This window comes from Scyliorhinus canicula, chromosome 10 (assembly GCF_902713615.1).
Source record: "Scyliorhinus canicula chromosome 10, sScyCan1.1, whole genome shotgun sequence".
NCBI lineage: Eukaryota > Metazoa > Chordata > Chondrichthyes > Carcharhiniformes > Scyliorhinidae > Scyliorhinus > Scyliorhinus canicula.
This window is the reverse complement of record NC_052155.1, coordinates 172,797,682-172,820,279: the sequence shown is the minus strand read 5'-3', so window position 1 is coordinate 172,820,279 and position 22,598 is coordinate 172,797,682. Positions and strand designations below refer to the sequence as shown.

Genomic DNA, 22,598 nt, shown 5'->3' with positions numbered 1-22,598 from the left:
GCTTGTTCCATATTTTATATCCTCAAATTATTTACTGATCATACAATCGCCAGGTGAGAGTAATAGATCAACATGTGCAACAATAGGACATTACAAAGTTATCACCTACATTTGTTCTGCTGGAATTTTGTATAAACTGCTTTTACAATGAGCAGCAAAGTATGATACCTGCTGTATTGCTAGTTTGCTTGAAGTCGACCAGTCAAGTAAACACATTTCCATAATCCTATTGTTGAGTGAGTTTTGCCGATTAGTTCAAATACATTTTTAGATGATTCTCGTTCCAAGTGAGATGCCATTTACTTACCGTCAAATTTTAAATCTATTCTTCAATGGAGGAAATAATTAAGTTTAAATGAATTGATTTTAATTCTTGCTGAATAGCGTACAATTGAGCGGCACGATAGCACAGTGGTTGGCACTTTTGCGTCTCAGCTCCAGGGTCCCATGTTCCATTCCCGGCTTCGATCACTATCTGTGCAGAGTCTGCACACTCTCCCTGTGTCTGCGTGGTTTTCCTCCGGTTTCCTCCCACAAGTCCCGAAAGACATGCTGTTAGGTAATTTGTACATTCTGAATTCTCCCTCTGTGTACCCGAACAGGCGCTGGAATGTGGCGACTAGGGGCTTTTCACAGTAACTTCATTGCAGTGTTAATGTAAGCCTACTTGTGACAATAAAGATTATTATTATTTATGAAGGATAATGTGATGGATATGGTAGTTAGATTTGTGACAAATTTAGAATTCAAAAGTGTAGACTTGCAGTCATCTAGTGAATAAAGTGCATAGTGATGGTCAGAAAAAATATAAATATTCTCAATCAACAGTCAGGTTTTAGAAAAACAAAAGCTCATTTTATTTGACTTAACAGCTGTCCATTTTACATGTACATGCATACGCATCTGTTACGCACACATCACAGTTTAACGTTAGTTTAATGAATGTTAAACTTACATACACTCGTACAAAATGAGTCAATGCAAACTGAAGTATTAACAAAACAGACTTGTACTATAATTTGTAGTCTGTTGTGCTAGGTACCTTTTTGTACAATAAAACATATATAGTTAATTTAACATCTGTTCAATTTTTAAAATGGCTGCACACGATGAAGCTGCGATAGAAAATGACATTTTTTAAAGTTTTACACAGCATGAAAAGACTTTGTCATGCAGAAGCTGTATTAAATATTAATCGATAGAAACAGAACAGAGATTTTCTTTGTCTTTTAGTCCAAGTTACTGAATTTCCTTACACATACAAAGACACCCAACTTAGAATAGTAGCTGCCAATGTGCTCCATGAACATCCATTCATTCAAACGCAAAACAAAGTAAACACGTTTTGCACTGTTTGTCTTTTTTTTTTAAAGAGAATTTGGCACAGAAAATAAGTTTAGCGATTTTTAAAGAGCAGGAACACATTTTTAAAAACAAAGAAAAAAGCAGTTGCATTCTTTAAACATTAAAAACATATTTGTGCATCTCAAACATTTCAGAATACTGTTCTCTGTAGCCAGCTCTGTTGCTATGCTTTACTGCAACATTGTCTTAATTTGCTTGGAGGTAGTCTCATCATTCAAATGTTTGGTGGTGTACCTGGAAAGCAGAACACTACATCTCTCAAACAGTACATCGTATTAAATAAATTTATCTCAGAAATAAGGACATATTATTTTGTATAGAGGTATTATACAATCCTACATGGGAGAAATAACTATGGTTTAATAAAATTCTATTCAGAAAAGTGAGGTGACTGTTAAAATGTATGGAGGTGTGATAGGGTAGGTACAAAGAAAATGCTTCCACTTATGGCGGAAGTCCAATATTTAGTGTTATAAAATACATCCAATAAAGAATTTAGGAGGAACTTATTTACCAAGAGACTTGTTAGAATGTGGAACAAGAGGTAGTTGAGGGGAATAGCATAGTTGCCTTTAAGGGGAAGCTTGATAAATAAATGAGAGAGAAAGGAATAGAAAGATACACAGATAGGGTCAGATAAATAGGATGGGAGAAGGCATGTATAGAGCATAAACACCATCACAGACCAATTGGGCAAATCAATGTCTGTGCTGTAAATTCTATGCATTCGCTTAATCAAATTGCATCACTAGGAGAAACACATTGAAGGCTTGGTCAAAACATTGTCATCATGCTCCTTAAAATAAACCCTACCCTTCATCCTCTCTTTACTCTCAAAAGTCCTGTCATATCTAGGCCAATCAGCATACTTAAATCTGTCTAATCATGATTCTGCGCCTGCCTCTGACTGTGAAACAATGTATTTTCCCATCTTGTCCCCCTCAAACTCTTTGAACTCGCGCAATATTTTGGATGGTGGGTCTGCACGTGAGTCAGGGGCGTGCCCGCCAACAATCAAGCAAGCAATTTAGCCCATTAAGGGGTTAATTGGATGTAACTTTATGTGGCCTGTCTATTTTTATGGTCGACAGGCAAGTCGATTTGCCAGGCAGCCTTTATGTTTTAGTTACAACCTCAGTCAAAGGTGCAATGAAATATTAGGGCTGAAATAAAATTTTAAAAGGTGTCTGGGATTGAGGTTTCTGTTTGAATGAGCTGCCTAGACAAGTTTTACATAGCTTTTCCATTGCATTAAAAAAAAACAGGTCAGCAGCTCCCTGAGACAGCGCCACAGCGGCTATCCCACTGAGGGAGCACCAACCTGCACCCTCTTTTTTTCCAGTGTCTGCCCTCTTCCCACCTTCCCCAGCAGGACTGAGCATTTCCCAGTGGACATTTCATGCTGGCTGCCTGGTAATTGGCTAGCCAGCGAGAAATCACGTTCTGTGGTTGACTACGGCCAAAGCGCATTTTGCAACCGCATCCGGAATCACCGAGTGCGCGCACCCAATGGACAAAGCATTTAGGTCTTTGGACACGATTTAACTAAATGTGAACAAAGTTCCATAGCGAGTGCGTTTAGCCGCGTGTTTCCCGGCACTTGTGGCGCAAAGAAACACAATGCTATAAAACTGCACTCACGTTACATAGGGGGGCCTCAGCGGGGAACGCGCGGCCAACGCCGCTCAGAGCCCGTTCTGTGCATGGAGGAGCTCCGCTTGACAGAAATCCTCAGTGCAGCGAGAGATCAGGACGCCATTTTTAAATGGGGGCTCACTCTCTCGAGTCCCTGAAGCAATCCCCGACCCACCCACCCCAAGCCCCAATGCACTATGGGGGGTCGCCGCACCCACATCCAACACCGGCCCAATCGGCACCACGCACAAAATGACACCTTGGCAGTGCCAACCTGTTACTTTGGCAATATCCTGCCAGTGCCACCTGGGCACCATGGCACTGCCAGGCTGACACACAGGTGGCAGTGGCAGGGTGCCTGGTTGACACCAGCAGTGCCAGGTACCACCCTGCCAAAAGGACATGCACCTGCGTGCCTCCAGCCCCCGGGAGACTCCCCTGAGTGCTGTTCAGTCTGGTCCTCGTTTGTGCAGACCAGTACTCAATGGTGCTTGCCCGAGGTCTCCAAGTCAAAGGAGATAGATCCCACGTCTCGGGTACCTCAAGTAGCTGCTCACTTTAATATGCAGATTTGTTATTCTACTACAAGTTGAGTTTCTAATGCTGTAGTCTCCCAATCACAAGATCACCTTTGTACTTCCATCTCCATAACATCACCCAATTCCACCCTGCACACAAATGTAAAATAAACATAAGAAGAGCGCAGGGATGCAGCATTAAAAGAGTGCAGAGAGAGAAAGTGGGAACACAGTGTGAAGAGAGTGTTAAGAGAGAAAGGAGATAAATTGTAGAAGAGTGCGGAGAGAGAGCAGAGATGCGTTCAACAAAAAGCGTGACAAGAAAAACAGTGGCACAGCATTAAAGTGCAGTGAAAGAAAGCACTATTTTGGATGGACACAGCATAAAATAGCACAGAGATAGAGAGAGCAGGAAATATAGCATTAAAGGAGACACCGCATAAAAGAGCACAAAGGAAGAAAGCAGCGGAGACACCATACAAATGAACGTGAAGAGAGAGCACAGCAGAGACACCATTAAAAGAGCACAAAGGCAGGGAGTGGTGGAGCCACTATATGCAAGAGAGTGTGAAGGCACAGCGGGATTTACAATGAAACACACTGTACCTAGGCACAGGGCCCCAACCAATTGGGGTGCCCCATGCTGGCCAGTGTCTCTCGGCACCAATCAGATAGCTCTGCATTTGCTGATAGGCTCAGGAGGCTATCAGCAGGCAATGCAGACCAACATCAGATTCCAATTGGTCGAGTCTGCTTGGAGTGGGAAAACAGACTGGTCCAAACATTGAAGCGTGCACACATGAGGAATGAGAGGTGATTGAGGCGAGGAAGGAGAGAGGCAGAGGCAGAAGATACTGGGCTGGATTCTCCATTCCTGAGACTGTGTTGACGCTGGGGCAGGATTTGTGGACTTCATAACAACAAAACTGGAACCGAACCTGGACCGATTCAGCAACTGTGGAGCACCAGCACCATGAGGAATACAATCGATTCCAATGAAAAACAATGCGGGACTCGCCGGGTCCATGATTGACATTCGGGAGGCTGACAAGCTGCAGCCGCATATGCACATTACAATCCCCACACACACTCATCCCAGCCAACAAGATGGCACTGGTTACGCTGGAGCGCGCCCATCCTGCTGATGGGTCGGCTGAGACCAGAGGCACCTAGGTGGGGGAACGAACACACACACACACACACCTTACGACCAGTGGCCCTAAGTTCACAGTTTCTGTCAGCGGTGTGCGCAGCTGCATGACTGCCTTGCAGGCTGCGGCAATGGTGTTCTGTGCCCATCTATCCCAACCCCACAGCCCACTTCCTAGCCAACCCTCCAATTCTCCCCCGGCCCTGGCAGAAGCCCCCTGGGCCATAGGCACAACTGTGAGGAAATTATGGTGATGTTGGACACTTGCCTTACCCCCTCTCCCTCCCTCAGCAGCCACAATGCTGGTTTCACGATTTTTAAAAGCACAAGTGACCTGCGCTGTCGGGAACCCGACCCATCGGACGCAGAGAATCACGGTGGCCGTGGAGAATACTGGGTAGGGCCCACTAATGATATACAAACGGTGTTTACTGTACGTGTGTTCCAAAACGCATTGACGCCACTGTCGAGGTGAGAAAGAATGGCGATTTGGCGTCAAATCGGTGCCCACCCCAATTTTGGCGTCAGAAGGGACAGAGTGACTGAGATAACATATACAAATATACAAGAGCATGAGATACAGTGGCAGAGATACCATATACAAATATACAAGAGCACGAAGGAAAGAGCAGCAGAGATACTGTATATAAATATATTAGTGCGAAGTAAGAGAGCAGCAGAGATACTGCATACCAATACACAAGAGCATGAAGGCAGAGTGCAGCAGAAATACCATGTACAAATATACAAGAGCGCAAAGGCAGAGAGTGGCGATGAAACCATATATGAGAGCTAGCCAGTCTGGTTTCAGAGTGGACCGACTGCTTTCTGGGAAAAAATCAACATGTTATGTCATGGGGAACAGGTAAGTTGCCAGGACAGGAATGGAGCTGGTGACTAGAAAACAGAGTTTCTGGCAGGGAGTGAATTTGGAGAGAAATCTTTTGAGGGACAGAATTAGAAGGACGTAGGGTACACGAGTGAATTTACATAGAATTTACAGTGCAGAAGGAGGCCATTCGGCCCATTGAGTCTGCACCGGCTCCTGGAAAGAGCACCCTACCCAAGGTTAACACCTCCACCCTATCCCCATAACCCAGTAACCCCACCCAACACTAAGGGCAATTTTGGACACTACGGGCAATTTATCATGGCCAATCCACCTAACCTGCACATCTTTGGACTGTGGGAGGAAACCGGAGCACCCGGAGGAAACCCACGCACACACGGGGAGGATGTGCAGACTCCGCACAGACAGTGACCCAAGCCGGAATCGAACCTGGGACCCTGGAGCTGTGAAGCGATTGTGCTATCCACAATGCTACCGTGCTGAAGAGTGACACAAAGGAAGTGATTTTATCTGTGATTCAAATGATGGAATTACGTGGCCACAAGATGATAAGATCAAGAGGGCGGCCATGAATATGCAACATTTTACATGCATTGATTTATAGAAATGTACCAAATTGTAAATAATCAATATTATTCTGAAGTTATATGTATTATGCACACATTTTTACGCCCAAAACAACATATTTTCAACATGAATAAATTGAACTTGGTAGCCAGAATGCCACTTTCATCAGTAGATACTCAAACCCTTTACAAGTGAGTCAGTTTGCAGATCACATCATCTACTTATGAATACGTAATCTCCAACACGTTTCACAAATATTTTCAAGTACCTGAGAGCATTCAGAAGGCCTTCTACACTATTTGGAGGCTGATCCTTTAGGACTTTTATGCACCCTTTCATCTAAAGGAAAAATTGAACAGGTGTAATATTAATTTCCACAGATCGACAACTATTTCAAGCAGTTTGGAGTAGACACACAAATATTTACGCCTAGTTTTGTTCTAGAAACTTATTTGGAATATATCTTTATGTTGTGCAAAGTATAGCTAAGAAGGAATAATTTCAAGGTGGCACTCACGTTACAGAGAACATTACCAATACAAATGCCCGATTACGCCTTGTAATATCAATTTCAAAATATGATAGCAGCATAGTCAGATGCAATGCAGAATAAACTCACATCAATTTTGGACGTTTTAGCAAATGCCCCAACTGGATGCACATGGTCATAAAGAATGATGACACCCACCATCACCCTCAGACAAAATGATACTGTTTCTTCACTTGCAAATCTGCTTCGGTATTCCCTGCATATATAAAATAAGCCAGACATTAATTTCACTGTAAAAAAAAAACTTTTTAAAAAAGAAGTTGGCAAGCTACCAGATATCCACTTATCAGTAATTATGGGAATGATTTCGGTTAATTATCTTGCTGGTCCAATTATCTGATCTCAGAAGTTTTGAGTTTACCTGGACAAGATCAGGCTGGCTGAGATATCAAATCAAACATCAGGAGATGTGCAAGAATTGCTAAAGTGTTATAATTTTATCATGCAAATACAGAGTAATGTTTGACTGCATCAGGAATTTGCTTAGATTTATTTACTAAATGTACTGAGCATACCAAAAGTAGCTTTCAATGGTACAATGATTGAAACAATAAACACTTTACTTTGAACAGTATAATTTGCTCACCAGAAACCTATAATTTGTGGGTCAATGCGAGAAGCTAAAATGTATAATGGAATCAATTTTCTGGCAAGAGGCTAGTAGGATTCATCACTGACAAATGAGCTTCTATCAGAGATCCTCTCTGCTCCTGCTACAATTTAAATATTTACGTTTCTGCTGTATCTTTTCATCTGAAATGAGGAATATTCTGAGTAGACAGCTTTGAGACAAACAGCCCACCAGTGAATTATTTATGAAAAAGTTTCTTCATGGAGTCCTGCCCTGCATACAGTGATGTCATACTTTCTGATGTCACACTTTCCATGTTTTGTTTTTAAGTTTGGAATTTTATTTGCATGTATCGGTCTCCAAACATCTACATGACTTGTAAATAGTGCCTTTACATAGTGCCTTTCAGAACCACAGGGCACCCAAAACGCTTTTCAGCTAATTAAGTATTTCTGAAGTGTAGTCACTGTTGTAATGTAGGAACTTCAACAGCCAATTTGCAACATTCCCATACGGAACCTCTCAAACATCAATAATAGATCAAATCTTCCTTGATAAACAATAGCTGTGTTAATGACACACAACTTATTAATGTGCAAATCAGCCAGCTAATGCAGGGAGATAAAAGATGTGCCATGGATTGAGAATCTCTAAGATTTGTTGGTTGATTTCTGCCGCTTCACCATTTCCTCCGTACAAATGACATCTTGCCTTTACCCGCTCCATTACTGTTAAGAATTTGCTGGCATATCAACTGCCCATTATACTCTCCGCAGAAAGTTGAGACTCCTTATTAACATTGTATGTATCCTTTTAATGAAATCATAATTTCTAACGACTGCATCAATCTCTGCAGCTCAGAAAGGGAGCAATTTAAACTGTTGAACCTCAATCGTGTAAGTTGCAAATCAACAGCTTAAAAATTTTTTCCAATTTTAATTTTATTCCAGTTTCTATTTCTTTCCTGATTCTACTAACTTACCCTCCTCCCTCATCGTTCCCCTCATTCTTCCTCAACCCTGTTAAAGAGGTGCACCGTTGGTCCCACTATCCAGATGCCCCATTACCTTGATGCACTGTTAGCAGTTCGCACTTCCAGAAGGTTATACAGCAAACACACTGTACATTGAATTTGAAGAGTGCAGGAAAATATCTACTTCAGTCAGATTTGGCTACATATCTTTAACACTTTACCCCACTGAAACAATGAGAATAAGAAGCATTGTGTCCTACTCACGGTGTCTCCAGCATAACTCTGCACACACTTGCCATAGTGCTTAAGCAGTCAGTGGTGTTTTCTATGGGTAGAGACTTGTTCTACAAGAGATAAAGGGAACATCATTATTGGCTATTTGAATCAATACAGTTTTATAATGAACTAGGTCTACCATTTGTGAATCCTCTAAAGTACAGAATGCAATTAATGAATGGGAGTCTTTCAGTCAATGAATAGAATATAGAAGAGAAATACTTATTCTCTAATTGAACTGTGGGAAAATCAGGGCACAGCATACTTACATCCGAAACAAATTTTGTTGTGGCATCACTCAAGGTTTTCAGCATTGGAGTTGCTTCAGCATAAAACAGGGACATTCTATTGGCCAATTCATTATTTACTTCGTTTTCTCCTTCTGCCTATATATAAAGAACAGAAATCAATCATTTGCAAAGTTTTGTTCTAAAACATAAGAATTGCAAAACTCACTGTTAGGGAACATTATTATCCTCTAAACCGCCTCCATTTATTGAATTAATACAAATCTGCTGAAAACTAAATAGATCCATCTTTAAGGCAGTGCTCCTTAAGGTTATTTGAATAATCTAAAAATAAATTCTGAAATGTACTTTTTTTAAGTGGCATTTCTCCTTAAAAGCTCTAGGAATAATCATTTCAAAATAAAGATGTAAAATATATATACCCATTTTCCAGATATGAAGTGTTCTAAAATGTTACACCAACAGTATTACAAATAAGGCAGAGTATTAATCAACCATGAAGAAAGTAGAATATTTCTCTCCAAGTAACTGCTGCTTTGGTTATCTAAAACTTAAATATTAATCATCTGTCTGAAAGGTATCAACACATTTCCAGTTCGTTGTTTAGAATAGAAATAGGGCTTATGGTTTGATGCGTAGTCTTGAAGGATACAAACAGCAATGCATTCATGCTTCACGAAAAAATGAAAGTAAGCTGGTATTTGACCTGCATTGGTCATAACCACAAATGCTACTGTAAATATTCATCAAGCTTACTAAATCAATACTGAAAGGGTCCATGATAGTCTTGCACATTTGGTGTCAAGTACTGATTTATCGGTGGTTATCCGATGATTCGAGGACGATGTCTACAGAGGGTGGTGAGTTTCTGCCATGGGTCTTCATGTGACTGAACAGGCCAATTTTCAACTCACAGGCATATAGAGCAGGATGTCCAACGAGGTTGTGGGATCCAGAGTGCAGGATTTCATAGAATCATAGAATCCCTACACTGCACAAGACCAAGGAGGCCATTTGGCCCATTAAGTCTTCACCAACCCTCTGAAAGAGCACCCAACCAAGGCCCACTCCACCGCAAACCCATGACCCCACCTAACCGTTGAACATTAAGGAACAATTTAGCATGGCTAATCCACCTAACCTGCACATCTTTGGACTTTGGGAGGAAACCAGAGCACCCGGGAGAAAACCCATGCAGTCATGGGGAGAACGTGTAAACTCCACGCACAGATAACCAAGGTCAGAATTGAACCCAATTTGCTTCCTTTTCTTTCCTGCTCTGCTGCTGTTCATCATTAAGGCATTTGGACTCAAGGCATGATGCAGCTTGATGGAAAGGTTTGCCACCATTTTGAACAATTGGTAGCGAGCTCCTTTCAGTTATTCATGTCAATGCTCCTGGACTTCAAGGAGAGCTTCAGAATGTCTTTAAAGCTTTTGCTTTATCCTTTCCTGGGAGGAGACCCTTTTGGTCATTTTGACACAGTAACCAGTCAATCATAGTTGTTTTTGCATGAGTTTTGCCTGGATGCTTGTGAAGTTGGCTTCAAGAAGGACATCAGCATTTGTTCCACGATCCTCCAATTGAATCCGGAAAGTGAGGCAGAAGCATTGCTTTTTTTTTAAAATTTAGAGTGCCAAGTTCATTTTTTCCAATTAAGGGGCAATTTTTAGTGTGGCCAATCCACCTAGCCTGCACATCTTTGGATTGTGGGGATGAAACCCACGCAAACACGGGGAGAACAAACGCCACACAGACAGTGACCCAGAGTCGGGGACCTCAGCGCCATGAGGCAGCAGTGCTAACCCACTGTGCCACCTTGGCAGAAGCATTGCTGATGGAATTTTTTTTAGTGCTCTTGTATCGCTGATACACAGTCCAGGTCTCACTACAGTACAGGTATGTGGTGGCGACAACAGATTTTACAATAGGACTCTTGTAGTCTTAGAGGTCTTTGTTGCCAAACACAAGGGCCGGGATTCTCCCCCAAACAGCAGGCAGGCCGTACCGGCGTAAAAGAGTGGCGTGAACCACTCCGGCGTCGGGCCGCCCGGAAGTTGCAGAATCCTCCGCACTTGTGGGGGCTAGGCCAGCACTGGAGTGGTTGGAGCCACGCCAACCAGCGCCGAAGGGCCTCCGCCGGCTGGCACGAGTTAGCGCATGTGCGGGAGCAGCAGTGTGTTCTGCCGCATGCACAGAACCGCTGACGTGATCCATGCGCAGGGGGTTTCTTCTTCACGCCGGCCATGGCAGAGCTTTACAGAAGCCGGCACGGAGGGAAAGAGTTCCCCCACGGCACAGGCCCACCCGCAGATCGGTGGGCCCCGATCATGGGCCAGGCCACCGTGGGGACATCCCCCCGGGATTGGATCCCCCGTGCTCCCCTGAGGACTCTGCAAGCCGCCCTCAAAGCCAGGTCCCGCTGGTATGGACCTTGCGTAATCCACCCCGTTGGGACCGGCTGAAAATGGGCAGCTGCTCGGCCCATCGGGGCCCGGAGAATCGCCGGGGGGGGGGGGGGGGGGGGGGGGGGGGGGGGGGGCGCTACCAACGGCCTCCGACCGACGCAACGTGATCTCCGCCCCATCCAAAAAACTGGCGCCGGAGAATTCGTCAGCCAGCGTCAGAGTGGCGGGGCGGGATTCACCGACCCGACGATTTTCCGACCCGACGGGGTGTCGGAGAATCCCGCCCAAAGTTTGTGGAAAGTTAAGCTGGGGCAACTGATCCAATTCCCATATCTCAGCATGCGACTCTCTCAAAAAGACAGCCATTGATCCAACACTGCTCAACATATTCCAGAGTCTCTCCTTAAACATGTACAGGAGGTGGAATATTTGGTTAATCAGGTGTGAGTTGACATACGAGTTTTGTTTAGGCAATATTCAAGGACAGAATCTCTGAATGTAGAATTGAAGAGATCAAGAGTGCTCGACAAATGTGGGGCAGAGTGGGCAACAATACTGTGGCATCTGCAAACTGCAGGTCATGGATATCTATGGAGGTCAATTTAGTTTTTGCATGGAGGCAGTGGAGGTTGAAAATCTTTCAATCTAGGCAGTATTTAATACTCACACCAGATGACAGTTACTCCGTCAGATGACAGTGTCCGTCAGATAGAATGTAAATAGCATGAGGACTATCACACAGGCTTGCTGGACACTGGTCTGGATTTGGAAGGTGACTGTTTCAGCCCTCCCACTCAAGACAGCTGCAGCCATATCATCATGAAGCAATTGCAGGATTCTGATGACGTTTCTTGGACATCCCAATCTTTGCAGCATAATGCAGAGTCTCTCAATTTGTTGAATCAAATACATTGGTCAGGTCAATGAATGCAATGAAAAGTTTCTGGTATTGTTCTTGCCATTTTTCTTGGATTTGTATCACAACAAAGACCATGCCAAAGGTTCCTCTGGGAAATTTAAAGACACACTGTGTCTCTGGGAGGGTTTCCTGAGCCACGTAACATAGGCAATTGAGAAGAAAGCGTGTCAGGATTTTTCCTGCTATGGACAACAGGGAAATCCAAGAGGGAAGAGAAAGCCCAAGAGATCCAACCATCATGACATGCAAAGCTTTTCTGAAGCCACCAGACCATGGTCAAATAGATTAATTTCCCTTAGCTCACAGGATGGTGTTTCTCTTCTTCAGGATGACCGTGCCATGTGTCAATGCTGTAAAGTACATTTTCAACACCTGCTCAACTGCAACTGATACTCTCTAACCCTGATGGAAGGATTCATGAGTAAGCCATTATTGATGGGAGAGCTGCAACAAGCCTGTGGCCCCCGATGGTATTCCAGCTGAGGTTTTACAAGCTGGCGGGCTTTTGTTCACATCAAAAATCCATGCACGCATCCTATGCATTTGGGAGGAAAATGAATTCCCACCTGACTTCATGAATTGTAATTATCTTCAAGAAGAGAAATCAAGCTGCGGAAACTATCGAGGCATGCAATGATTATCAGAGAAAACTATAATTTAACTAACAAATGAGGTGTGCAAAGTGGTGGGGAGAGGGATGAGAAAGCAGGCTGAATAAAAATGAACATTAAACTAATAAACTGCACATAAACGTAGGACATCTAGCCCGTCAAGCCATTCAGAATGATCATTGCTGAACTTCAACATCAACTCCACGTTCCTACCCTATCGCCTTAGTGCCCAAAAATACTCATCAACTGAGTATCCACAGTCCGCTGGGGTAGAGAATTCCAAAGTTTCACAGTCCCAGTAAAGAGGTTATCCTCATCTCATGGCAAGTCCAACAAGACAATTATAGTTTTCTTTGAGGTCATCATTCTTTTAAACTCTGAAGAATATAGGCCCAGTCTACTCAGTCTCTCCTCATTGGATAGCCATCTCTTCCCAGAAATTAGGATAGCTATCCCTTTCCAGGAATCAATCCAGAAAACCCTTGATGCACTCCTTCTAGGGCAAGCATAAATCCGTGCTTAGGTATGAAACAGTACATGGCACTCCAGGTGTGTTCGCACCGAGTCCAATGTAATTTTATCATGTCCTCCTAACCTTTATGCTGCAAACAACTTGCAATAGCTAAAAGGTTAACGTACTGCTTGTCTTCCTAATTGCTTGCCGTATCTGTATGTTAACGTGCTGTGATCCATGTACAAAAATATTCAAATCTCTAATTTCTCAACTTTTATACAATAATCTGCTTTTCCATTTTTCTCACCAACATGGATAATTTCACGCTTCCCCACATTATATTCCATCTGCCACATTTTTGACCAGCTACTTAATTAATTAATCCCTTTGCAGCTTCATATCAGAAAACATGGATACATTATACTCGATTTACAGAGTTACCAAGGTGCTTTTCCCTACTCACTAAACAGAAAAGGGGAGGAATTACATTTTTTTTTAAATCACAATCTTTCTATGTATCGTAACTGTACCATAATTTTTTTAATAGATACAAGTTGCAACCTAACAATGCATCATGCCTCTGATACATGCAGTTACAAAAATGGCTCTTCCTTTGAACAGATCAACATGCAGTACTACCCAAATTACAAGTTGTGATGACTCCACAGAGACACTGACCATATTCTAAGTAAGCTCATCTTTATCCCCTTGTATGAGGGCAGCATGGTAGCACAGTGATTAGCACAGTTGCTTCACAGCTCCAGGGTCCCAGGTTCGAGTCCCGTCTTGGGTCACCGTCTGTGCGGAGTCTGCACGTTCTCCCAGTGTGTGCATGGGTTTCCTCCCACAATCCAAAGATGTGCAGGTTAGGTGGATTGGTGATGATAAATTGCCCTTAGTGTCAAAAATGGTTAGGTGGGGTTACGGGGGTAGGGTGGGCTTAAGTGGGGTGCTCTTTCCTAAGAGCCGGTGCAGACTCGATGGGCCAAATGGCGTCCTTCTGCATTGTAAATTCTATGAACTATGATAACATTTCCAGTTAGATTCCAAAAATGTATAGTTTGAGCGGTAGGGCGCATACATGCTGTTTGTGACAACCCTAGTGTAAGTGAGCTTGATGCGCTTGCCCTAGAACTGTCAGAATGATGGGTACAATTGTGAATGTTGCTGCGAATGATGTAAACCAGTTCAGATTTAACAGGGACAAGAGCAGATTTGTCTGGGAAAGATCCCCAATCAGGTCATAGTAACAAACTGGACGATAGCTGTGTGCTTATTGATTTGTTTGGCTACAGAGAATTGCATCATTTAACATATCTCTAGAAAGCATTAGAAGAAGGGTATTAACAAACAATTTAAAAGGCAGGGTGACCAACAACCTCAGATTTTACAGAACCATTGCGTAATTCAGCTTTTCATCCTGCGTCATGGGTCAGACCTTCCGCTGGATTTTTACATCTCTGCAAGTTTTGTTTCTATGCATGTCAGCTGTGGCAGGTTGGTGGTTTGGGTTTGGGGCTGACCAGTGGGTGCCCCCCTGCTTGCAGCAACTATTTCACCAATACCCCCATGGCCTCACATTCCTTGGGCGGAATTCTCCGCTTCCGGGGAAAATTGGGAGGGCCGTCGTGAACTCGGCCGAGTTTCACGACGGCCTCGGAGGCCACTCCTCGCCCCCTATTCTCCCCTCCCGGCGGGGCTAGGAGCGGCGCTCCGTGATGCGACGGCGGCGCTTATATGACGTCAGCCACGCATGCGCAGGTTGGCCGGCTCCAACCTGCGCATGCGCAGCTGACGTCATGACGGCTGACAGCTCAAACCCGCGCATGCGCGGTGGCCGTCTTCCCCTCAGCCGCCCCATAAGACGTGGCGGCTTGATCTTGCGGGGCGGCGGAGGGGAAATAGTGCGTCCCGTTGAGACGCCGGCCCGACGATCGGTGGGCACCGATCGCGGGCCTGTCCCCTCCCGAGCACAGTCGTGGTGCTCAGTCCCCACCAGGCCCTCCACAAGCCCCAAACGGGCATCTCACGGCGTTTTTACGATGGCAGCGACCAGGTGTGGTTGCCGCCGTCATGAAACGGTCGCGAACTGCAGGCCACTCGGCCCATCCGGGTCGGCGAATCGCCGGTCGCCGTGAAAAACGACGAGCGCCGATTCTTCCGAGCGGGGGGTGGGAGAATCGCGGGAGGCGCCAGGGGGTCGTGAAATTAGTCGGGGGGCCCTCCCGCGATTCTCCCACCCGGTGTGGGGAGCGGAGAATCGCGCCCCTTATTTTTTTCTCCCAGAGTTACTCTGTTATAAGGACACAACAGCTTGATTAAATAATCATGCATACTGAATATGAAACAATGCTGCGCTATCGTACAACACAATCCCCAGAGGCTTTTTACATTTTGTTTACAACAACCTATATTTATACACACCGTTAATGGGCTTAAAAAGTCTTAGAAGAATTAGAAAAAAAACGCTTCATGAACAATATATGGAGATAGTAGGGCATTTGGCCAAAACAGTAGATTTTAAATGGCATCCTAAAAGAGGAGGAAGAGGTGGAGAGGTTTACAGGAACAACAGGGAGGGAATTCCAGAATTTGGGATTCAGCCAGTTCAAAGAACGACTATCAATAGAGAAGCATAATTTACATTTCAAGTTGCACTGTCAACACAATTTTTGACCAGGCCTTTTAAACAAAGTGACCGAGTTTAATTGGACACCAGTGAAAGTAATGCCACCATTTCTCAAACTGTCAATGAGTGCATACATCTGCCAAAAAATAACACTGTCTTGGCATCAACTTGCCAATTATGTTGTTCAGTAAATTATATGCTGATCACAAAATACTGAGTTCACTTTCAGGACTCTTCTCAGCTATTTCTATTCTTCAATAGGATGTATAAATAATTAAAAACGATTACCAAAAAATAAGAGTGAACTCCAAAGGGAACGAATAATTGACTTACTGGAACATTATTGATCCTCATACGGCTTAAAGTTCTCCTGTAGTAGCTGAAGTCATTCTGTATAGCAGGATTTGTCATCTGGAGAACAAATACAATTAACTGTGCAATATTTAAATTTAATAGAGCGTAAAGTGCAGAAATAATATAAGAGACATTATTGAATGTCTCTAATCAAATGTGAAAATGTCCATGAATGTTGTGATGAAAGGTTATCGACCTGAAATGTTAATGTTGTTTCTCACTCCACTGATGCTGCCATATTTTCAGCATTTTTTGCTTTTATTTCAGATTTACAGCATCTGCAGCATTACACTTTTGTTTTAAAAATCATTAGAAAGCCACTTCCGGTGACGGTGCTTTACTGAGCGGACGCACATCAGGTGGCTCTCCTCTGAACCAGGACCAAAAAAAAGGCATTTTTAGTTGAATTTTGTCCAAATTGCAAAGAAATGAATCCCTCAACAACTAAAGGAAGGTAACCAAGAAAAGATGGCAACAACGGGAGCTCGAGGGGCCGAATTGATGGGGGAAGCGGCGGATGAGACAGTGGACTTGCGAGGCGATGGGCCCTGACCGCCCAGGGGGGCGGCCAACAACCCGAGCATCAGTCTCACCACCACCACATGGAGACGGGTGGAAGACCTTCCTGATGAAGAAGCTGACCGCCATGAAGTAGGCGATCAGGATAGAGATCCAGGTATTGTCAAGGTGGTGGTAGAGGAGGTGATGGCTACCATGCAAAAGGCAATCAACGGGTTGGGGAGAAAAGTGGCTTTTACAGGAGAGGACGATATTCGACCTGGAAAAAGCCTTGACTGACCAGAACGACAGAATCGTCATCCTGGAGGCGGAGATAAAAAGGCTGGTGGCGGCCCAGGGGAACCTAAGGGGGAAAGCCGAGGACCAGGAGAACAGGTCCCGATGACAGAATATCAGGATCGTGAGCCTTTGGAAGGCATTGAGGGCAAAGACCCAATGGACTTCGTCGCCTAAATGCTGGGCAACTTCGTCGGGAGAGGCAGCAAAACGCAGGGCCGAGTTTAATCAGCCAAAATCGACCCTGTACAAGAACAAAGTTTTGGTATGCTGATCCCGGCCAGGCTCTGGGTCACATACCAAAAGGAGCAGCATTACTTTTAACTTCCCCAGAGGAAGCGAATGAGTTCGTCAGAACCAACGGCTGGGACAAGGACAGGCACGGAGTGATGAGAGTTGTATCCATGCCAGTACCTTGCCCTAACACCTGGGCACTTATTTAGCAGCATCCTGTACAGCACCTTGTCCAATAGATCACACCCACTAGCTCCCCTTTGTCCAATTTCTTCATTACCTCTTCAAAGAATTCTAACAGATTTGTCAGGCATGACCTCCCCTTGATGAACCCATGCTGACTCAGGCCTATTTTACCATGCACTTCTAAGTACTCTGCAATTTCATTCTTAATAATAGACTCTAAAATCTTACCAACAACCGCAGTCAGGCTAACCGGCCGATAATGTCATGTCTTTTGCCTCCCCCCTTCTTAAGCAGTGTTACCCTATCACGAATGCTTTGCAAAGTACTATTAGAATTATGGAAAATAAGTATATTTTACAGTACCTGCATTGTACTATGAAATTCCATTAACTGAATAGCATTTAAAGGACTTCTCCCTCCTTTGTCTATCCCTTCACAAGTTGACATTTCTCCAGATTTGTTGATACACACAAATTCACAGAGAGGATGACAAGAAGGTTGAATTCAACCCTTTCTGGTTTGTATCTGATCTAGGTGTTTCACACAATGGCGAATGGAACACAGCAGCTACCCTGGGTATACTTAAGATAATACATCGCAGCAACCCACCACAAAACATTTCAAAATAGTGGCAACAATGTTGAGTTGCACAAAATTTGGATTATTCAAAGCAAGTCGTTTATCTAAACCTTTAGAATTACTGTTCAAAAAACTAATTTTCAAACAAGACAACCTGAACCCAAGTAGCCTCTGAAAGTTAGTACAATGTTAATTTATGCAGCTATAAAGTTGAGAATATTTACTCTCCAATTAAGGGCAGATACTATCTATTCCTTCCCCATTGTATTTGAGCTTCTGGTAGTGGTGTTACAGACCATGTAGGATATCATAACATGCACTTTTGCATGCATGCTGTGGTCTGGAGCCATAGATTGTGATGGAAGAGGCTCCAACTTCTTTTCCATCTTTCGCCTGTTCATGCCGCCTAGCATTGGCATGTGTTGGAAGAATTTGCGGGTTGATGATCAACAGGTTTGTGAACACACCCTCCTTGCCTATCAAACCCCGGAGTGGGACTCAAACCCAAAGCATCTGACTCAGAGGCAGGGAAGCGCCCCACTGCGTTACAAAATCTCCATTTTTGCTTCAACTATATTCCAAATATCTGCAACATAAGCCAAAGGTTGCTGCTTTTGGGCTTCCTTAGAGACCATTTAGAGGTGAAAGAAACTTGCTAATTTCTCCACCTGCTTTGCAGGGCGACTGTGCAGCTTCTGCACAGTTACAATGCTCAGCATAACATCGCTCAAAAATCAAGTGGCATAAGGTGGAACCAGGGAGAGGAGAGTAGTAAAAGGAATCAAAGGACAAGCTCATCCACTCCATGGCACACTATTGCTTCAGTGTTCAAAGACAGCACACCATTGCAAAATCACAAAATGACTTCCACTTACCTTAAGTTCATCAAATCGTAGAGTGAAATGAAGGATCTCAGCAAACTGCTTGGCAAGAGCCTGCTCTCGCTCAAGGTGTTGCGTGGGACTATACGGTGTGCTCGTCAGTGCTCCCAACAAGCCATGCAACGCTGCTTCTATCATCAAGAAAGTTTGGATTATTTTATGCTCACACATGGATTACTTAAATTAAAGACATTAAATGACTTGTTGAACGAGCAGGCCTTAATACATACGCTTGTCAATAGCCGAATTATGAAAGGTGCAATTTTTAAACTAATCAAAACTCTGGAGTTAAGATCTCATTCTTAGATCAACGGGTTTATAGTTTGTGTGCAAACTTCGAATTATTGCCAAATTTCAATATGGTGTTTGTATATTAAATATCTATGTTATGTTTCAAATCAAAATTGGTATAATTTACAAGTGAAAATCATGTTGAGTTTTGTTGTAGAAAAACGAGGAATATTTCACTTTATGCTCACTGTGTAGTGAAGCTTGGTTACAAGGCCATTCCAATTTTCAGAATGTGGAGAATCACCAAAACCATAACCACAGTGGAATCCAATGCTTATTTATGCAACATCACACATTTTCATTTAACTCATTGCATCTCAAAGTTCATTAATATAGAAGCTCTCTGATGTAGTTATCAGAATCACTAGATTATTTTAGACCAGCAGTTCGGAAGACAGAATTCCTGTTGTAGCTCAGCAGTACAAACAAGGTGATATCTGGCTGAATCAAATTCTGCAGCTCCTAGCTTGGGCCCCAACTCACGGGTGGGTCGCAGGTGGGTCAGAAGGGGCATGGAGCAACAGTTTTCATATGTAACAGGTGTGGGGCCCCTTTTAAATACTAACAAATTTTAAAAGTCAACGGAGTTATTCACAGAGTAGTCATCATGGGAGCAAATAGTAATTCTGGGTGTACAGCAAATCAGAACATCAATAAAAATAAAGGCAGTAAGCCAGCAAATATGGAGAGCTACCGATAGCACAGGCAGATACGATCACCAGGTCGCCTGGTAATGTTTGCAGCTCATGATGCTCTGGTTTCTAGGATTTGTGCGGCAGTTGGCCCCGAGGTGCGCCTGCACCATGGTCGACCCTGCAGTGGGGGAGCGGAGTTAGGAGAGGGCCAAAAACAAGGCCTTGCCATGTGTTGGTCACTGATTTCCACAGAAAATGATGTGACGGTGGCGGAAATTTCACCCAAGAAATTTGACTAGAATGGTGTTTACAAAAAGAACATAAACAATGTAAATTATACGGTAAACGAATCAATCCATCTCCCGGTCAATAAGACAAATTATTAGGTGGTGTGCTATGGGCAAAGAAGTGGGCAAGATAGAAACCCTCCAGGCGGAATGTACAGTAAGCATATTCAACAGTATGAAATAGTAAGATGTTGGGGAAATAATTAATTTCATATAATCCCTACAGTACAGAAAGTGGCCATCCGGCCCATCGAGTCTGCCCGAGTATCCTACTTAGGCCTAATCCCCCACCCTATACCCGTAGCCCCATCTAGTGGCAATTTAGCATGGCCAATCCACCGGACCTGCATATCTTTGGACTGAGAAAACTTTGTTCAATGTCCATTCTGTCTGATTAATAACAAGAACAATTAATTTGTCAGTTGGCTGTGGGGCAGTTTTAGTGTTGTCAGCATTCATAATACATATGAATTCATTTCTAATAATGTACTTTGAAGTTAAATAAACTTGCATAAGTAATTGAATTGAATTTAAGATAATTATAAATCAAGATTTTAATATCACTGTCTTCAGACTGATGGTTGTTTTATTTACAGGAACCGCATGTGGCTCTCTCCCAGTGATATATGTTCGCCTCTCCTCAGTCTTCTTCCATCACTTTTATTTTCCTTGAGGTAGTGTCTCACAATGAATGCAGGTTCACACTTGTTGGCAGCCCTCCAGTATCTCTCATGAGGAACTATTCATAATGTGTGACCCTAGACAATGAATCTTTACATATAGACGCACATCACAGGCATGTCTGATCCTGTCCTCACTCAATGCTTACATAAATTCAATGTACCAGGGGCTACTGGATAGTGATACAGGGGAACGAGATTACTTTCTTTTCTTCCCTTGCCTGGGGCAAGAAAACTTCAGTGTCCCAAATGCTGCCTTGACTCAGGATAGACTGGGCAAGCGAATGTGGCATGGGTCCTGAAAATCAACCAGCCTGGGTCCCAAAGTTGGCCAGTTGGCAAAAGTGGGTCGCAGGAAAAAAAAAGTTTGAAAAATGCCATATTAAGCAAACAACCTTGCATCATTTATAAACAAAATCTCTCTCTGCATTAAAAGTTGCACAGCAGCTCATCAAAACGTGCAGAGGTTCTGCGAGTGTTTGTCCTCCAGCCTGATCACTTCTTATGCAAAGCTATTTACTTATTGTTCTGATCATCATCTCAATAATGCCATTAGACAACTTGACACTTGGGATTCAAGGAATGAAAGTACAAATCTAAGCACTTGTCAATGAACTGATAAAGGATGTGAAATGTGTATGGGACACTGTGCTATATTGAGGTTTATCTGTGTAATCACGGCTTTGCCAATTCTGTATGTAATAGAAGAAAATCAACTTGAAACTAGGTACATTTCATCCGTTTAGCCTATATATAGCACATTGCAGCTCATGTCGCTTATTCATTTCAACTCTATTTTACAGAGGTAGGATGTTATCTTAATAACTAATTTAACTTCCTATTTTGCACTTTGACTTTAAAACGGGTGTCTGGAATTTCACAAGCATTTCTCTAAGACCTACTGGTCTGTTATAATATATATATTGTATATAGAAAAACAGAGTAATCACTGTGCATTATTTATAAATATTTTATTATACTTTTGCTTATTAACTGTTAAGATTGTCTTCCGTTTTCACTGCAGAGGCAAGGGATTTGACTAAAATATGATCATTAATTCTACAAAGTTCAAAACAATCATATTATATTTGTTAATGCTTAAAATTGCAGACTATTTTAAGATGATGGCAAGTACTAATATATAATCCATATAGACACATTCTATGCTCAAATATAAAACCCATTAAATATTAAAATCAATAGGCAAGTCAATAATTCCATGTAATACTTATGAAGCCAGTAAGTAGCACTTAAATGGATATTTTCAATATTCAACGTTAGGTATGACATGAACAGAAATTGAATTCTGCTGATTTCAATCTGCAAGCCATTTCACACTGTGACCACCAGGTGGCTCTAAAGCAAGGTGTTTTTAAGTTTAGAACAAAAACAATTTAAAATTTATTGTTAAAGTTATATAGAACCTTTAAGACAGGGGTGGGCAAACTACGGCCCGCGGGCCGCATGCGGCCCGCCAAAGGTATTTCTGCGGCCCACCAAGTCATTAAAAAAAAAAAAAAAAAATTTTTTTTTAAAAATTGTTTTTTTTTTTTTTAAATTTTTTTTTAAGGTTAATGCGGGGGGGCTGTTGGGTTACTTACTGGTATAGGGTGGATACGTTGACTTGAGTAGGGTGATCATTGCTCGGCACAACGTCGAGGGCCGAAGGGCCTGTTCTGTGCTGTTCTATGTTCTATATGAGGCGCCCAGAATCATAACCGGGTGAAGTAATTATTTTACTTAATATACTATGCGGCCCTTTGTGAATTGTGAATTTCTGAATGTGGCCCTTGCACGGAAAAGTTTGCCCACCCCTGCTTTAAGACAATAAAATGTTCCAAGGCACTTCACCGGACCATTATAAAACTAAGCGTGACACTCCTCCACCTAAGGAATGGTTAGTTCAGATGATGAAGGCAATATAGAGAGATGGAGTGGTGTAAGGAGGGGA

The 22,598-nt window shown here is 43.0% G+C and overlaps 1 protein-coding gene across 10 annotated transcripts in view; it reads right to left on the bottom strand.

Annotated features, from left to right (window-relative positions):
* Window positions 1–833: 833 nt before the first annotated feature.
* Window positions 834–22,598, bottom strand: part of fam49bb (family with sequence similarity 49 member Bb) — a 229,742-nt gene continuing 207,977 nt past the window's right edge. For 9 of the 10 annotated variants that reach the window (XM_038810155.1, XM_038810160.1, XM_038810156.1 and 6 more), the window contains 7 exons: window positions 18,749–18,885; window positions 16,059–16,136; window positions 8,725–8,841; window positions 8,444–8,523; window positions 6,705–6,831; window positions 6,354–6,424; window positions 834–1,599 (listed from right to left, as the gene is read on the bottom strand). In XM_038810155.1, coding sequence (XP_038666083.1) covers window positions 1,536–1,599; window positions 6,354–6,424; window positions 6,705–6,831; window positions 8,444–8,523; window positions 8,725–8,841; window positions 16,059–16,136; window positions 18,749–18,885 — 674 coding nt within the window. In that variant the 3' untranslated portion in view covers window positions 834–1,535. The remainder of the gene's footprint in view (window positions 1,600–6,353; window positions 6,425–6,704; window positions 6,832–8,443; window positions 8,524–8,724; window positions 8,842–16,058; window positions 16,137–18,748; window positions 18,886–22,598) is intronic. The other variant, XM_038810161.1, reaches the window with a different exon arrangement.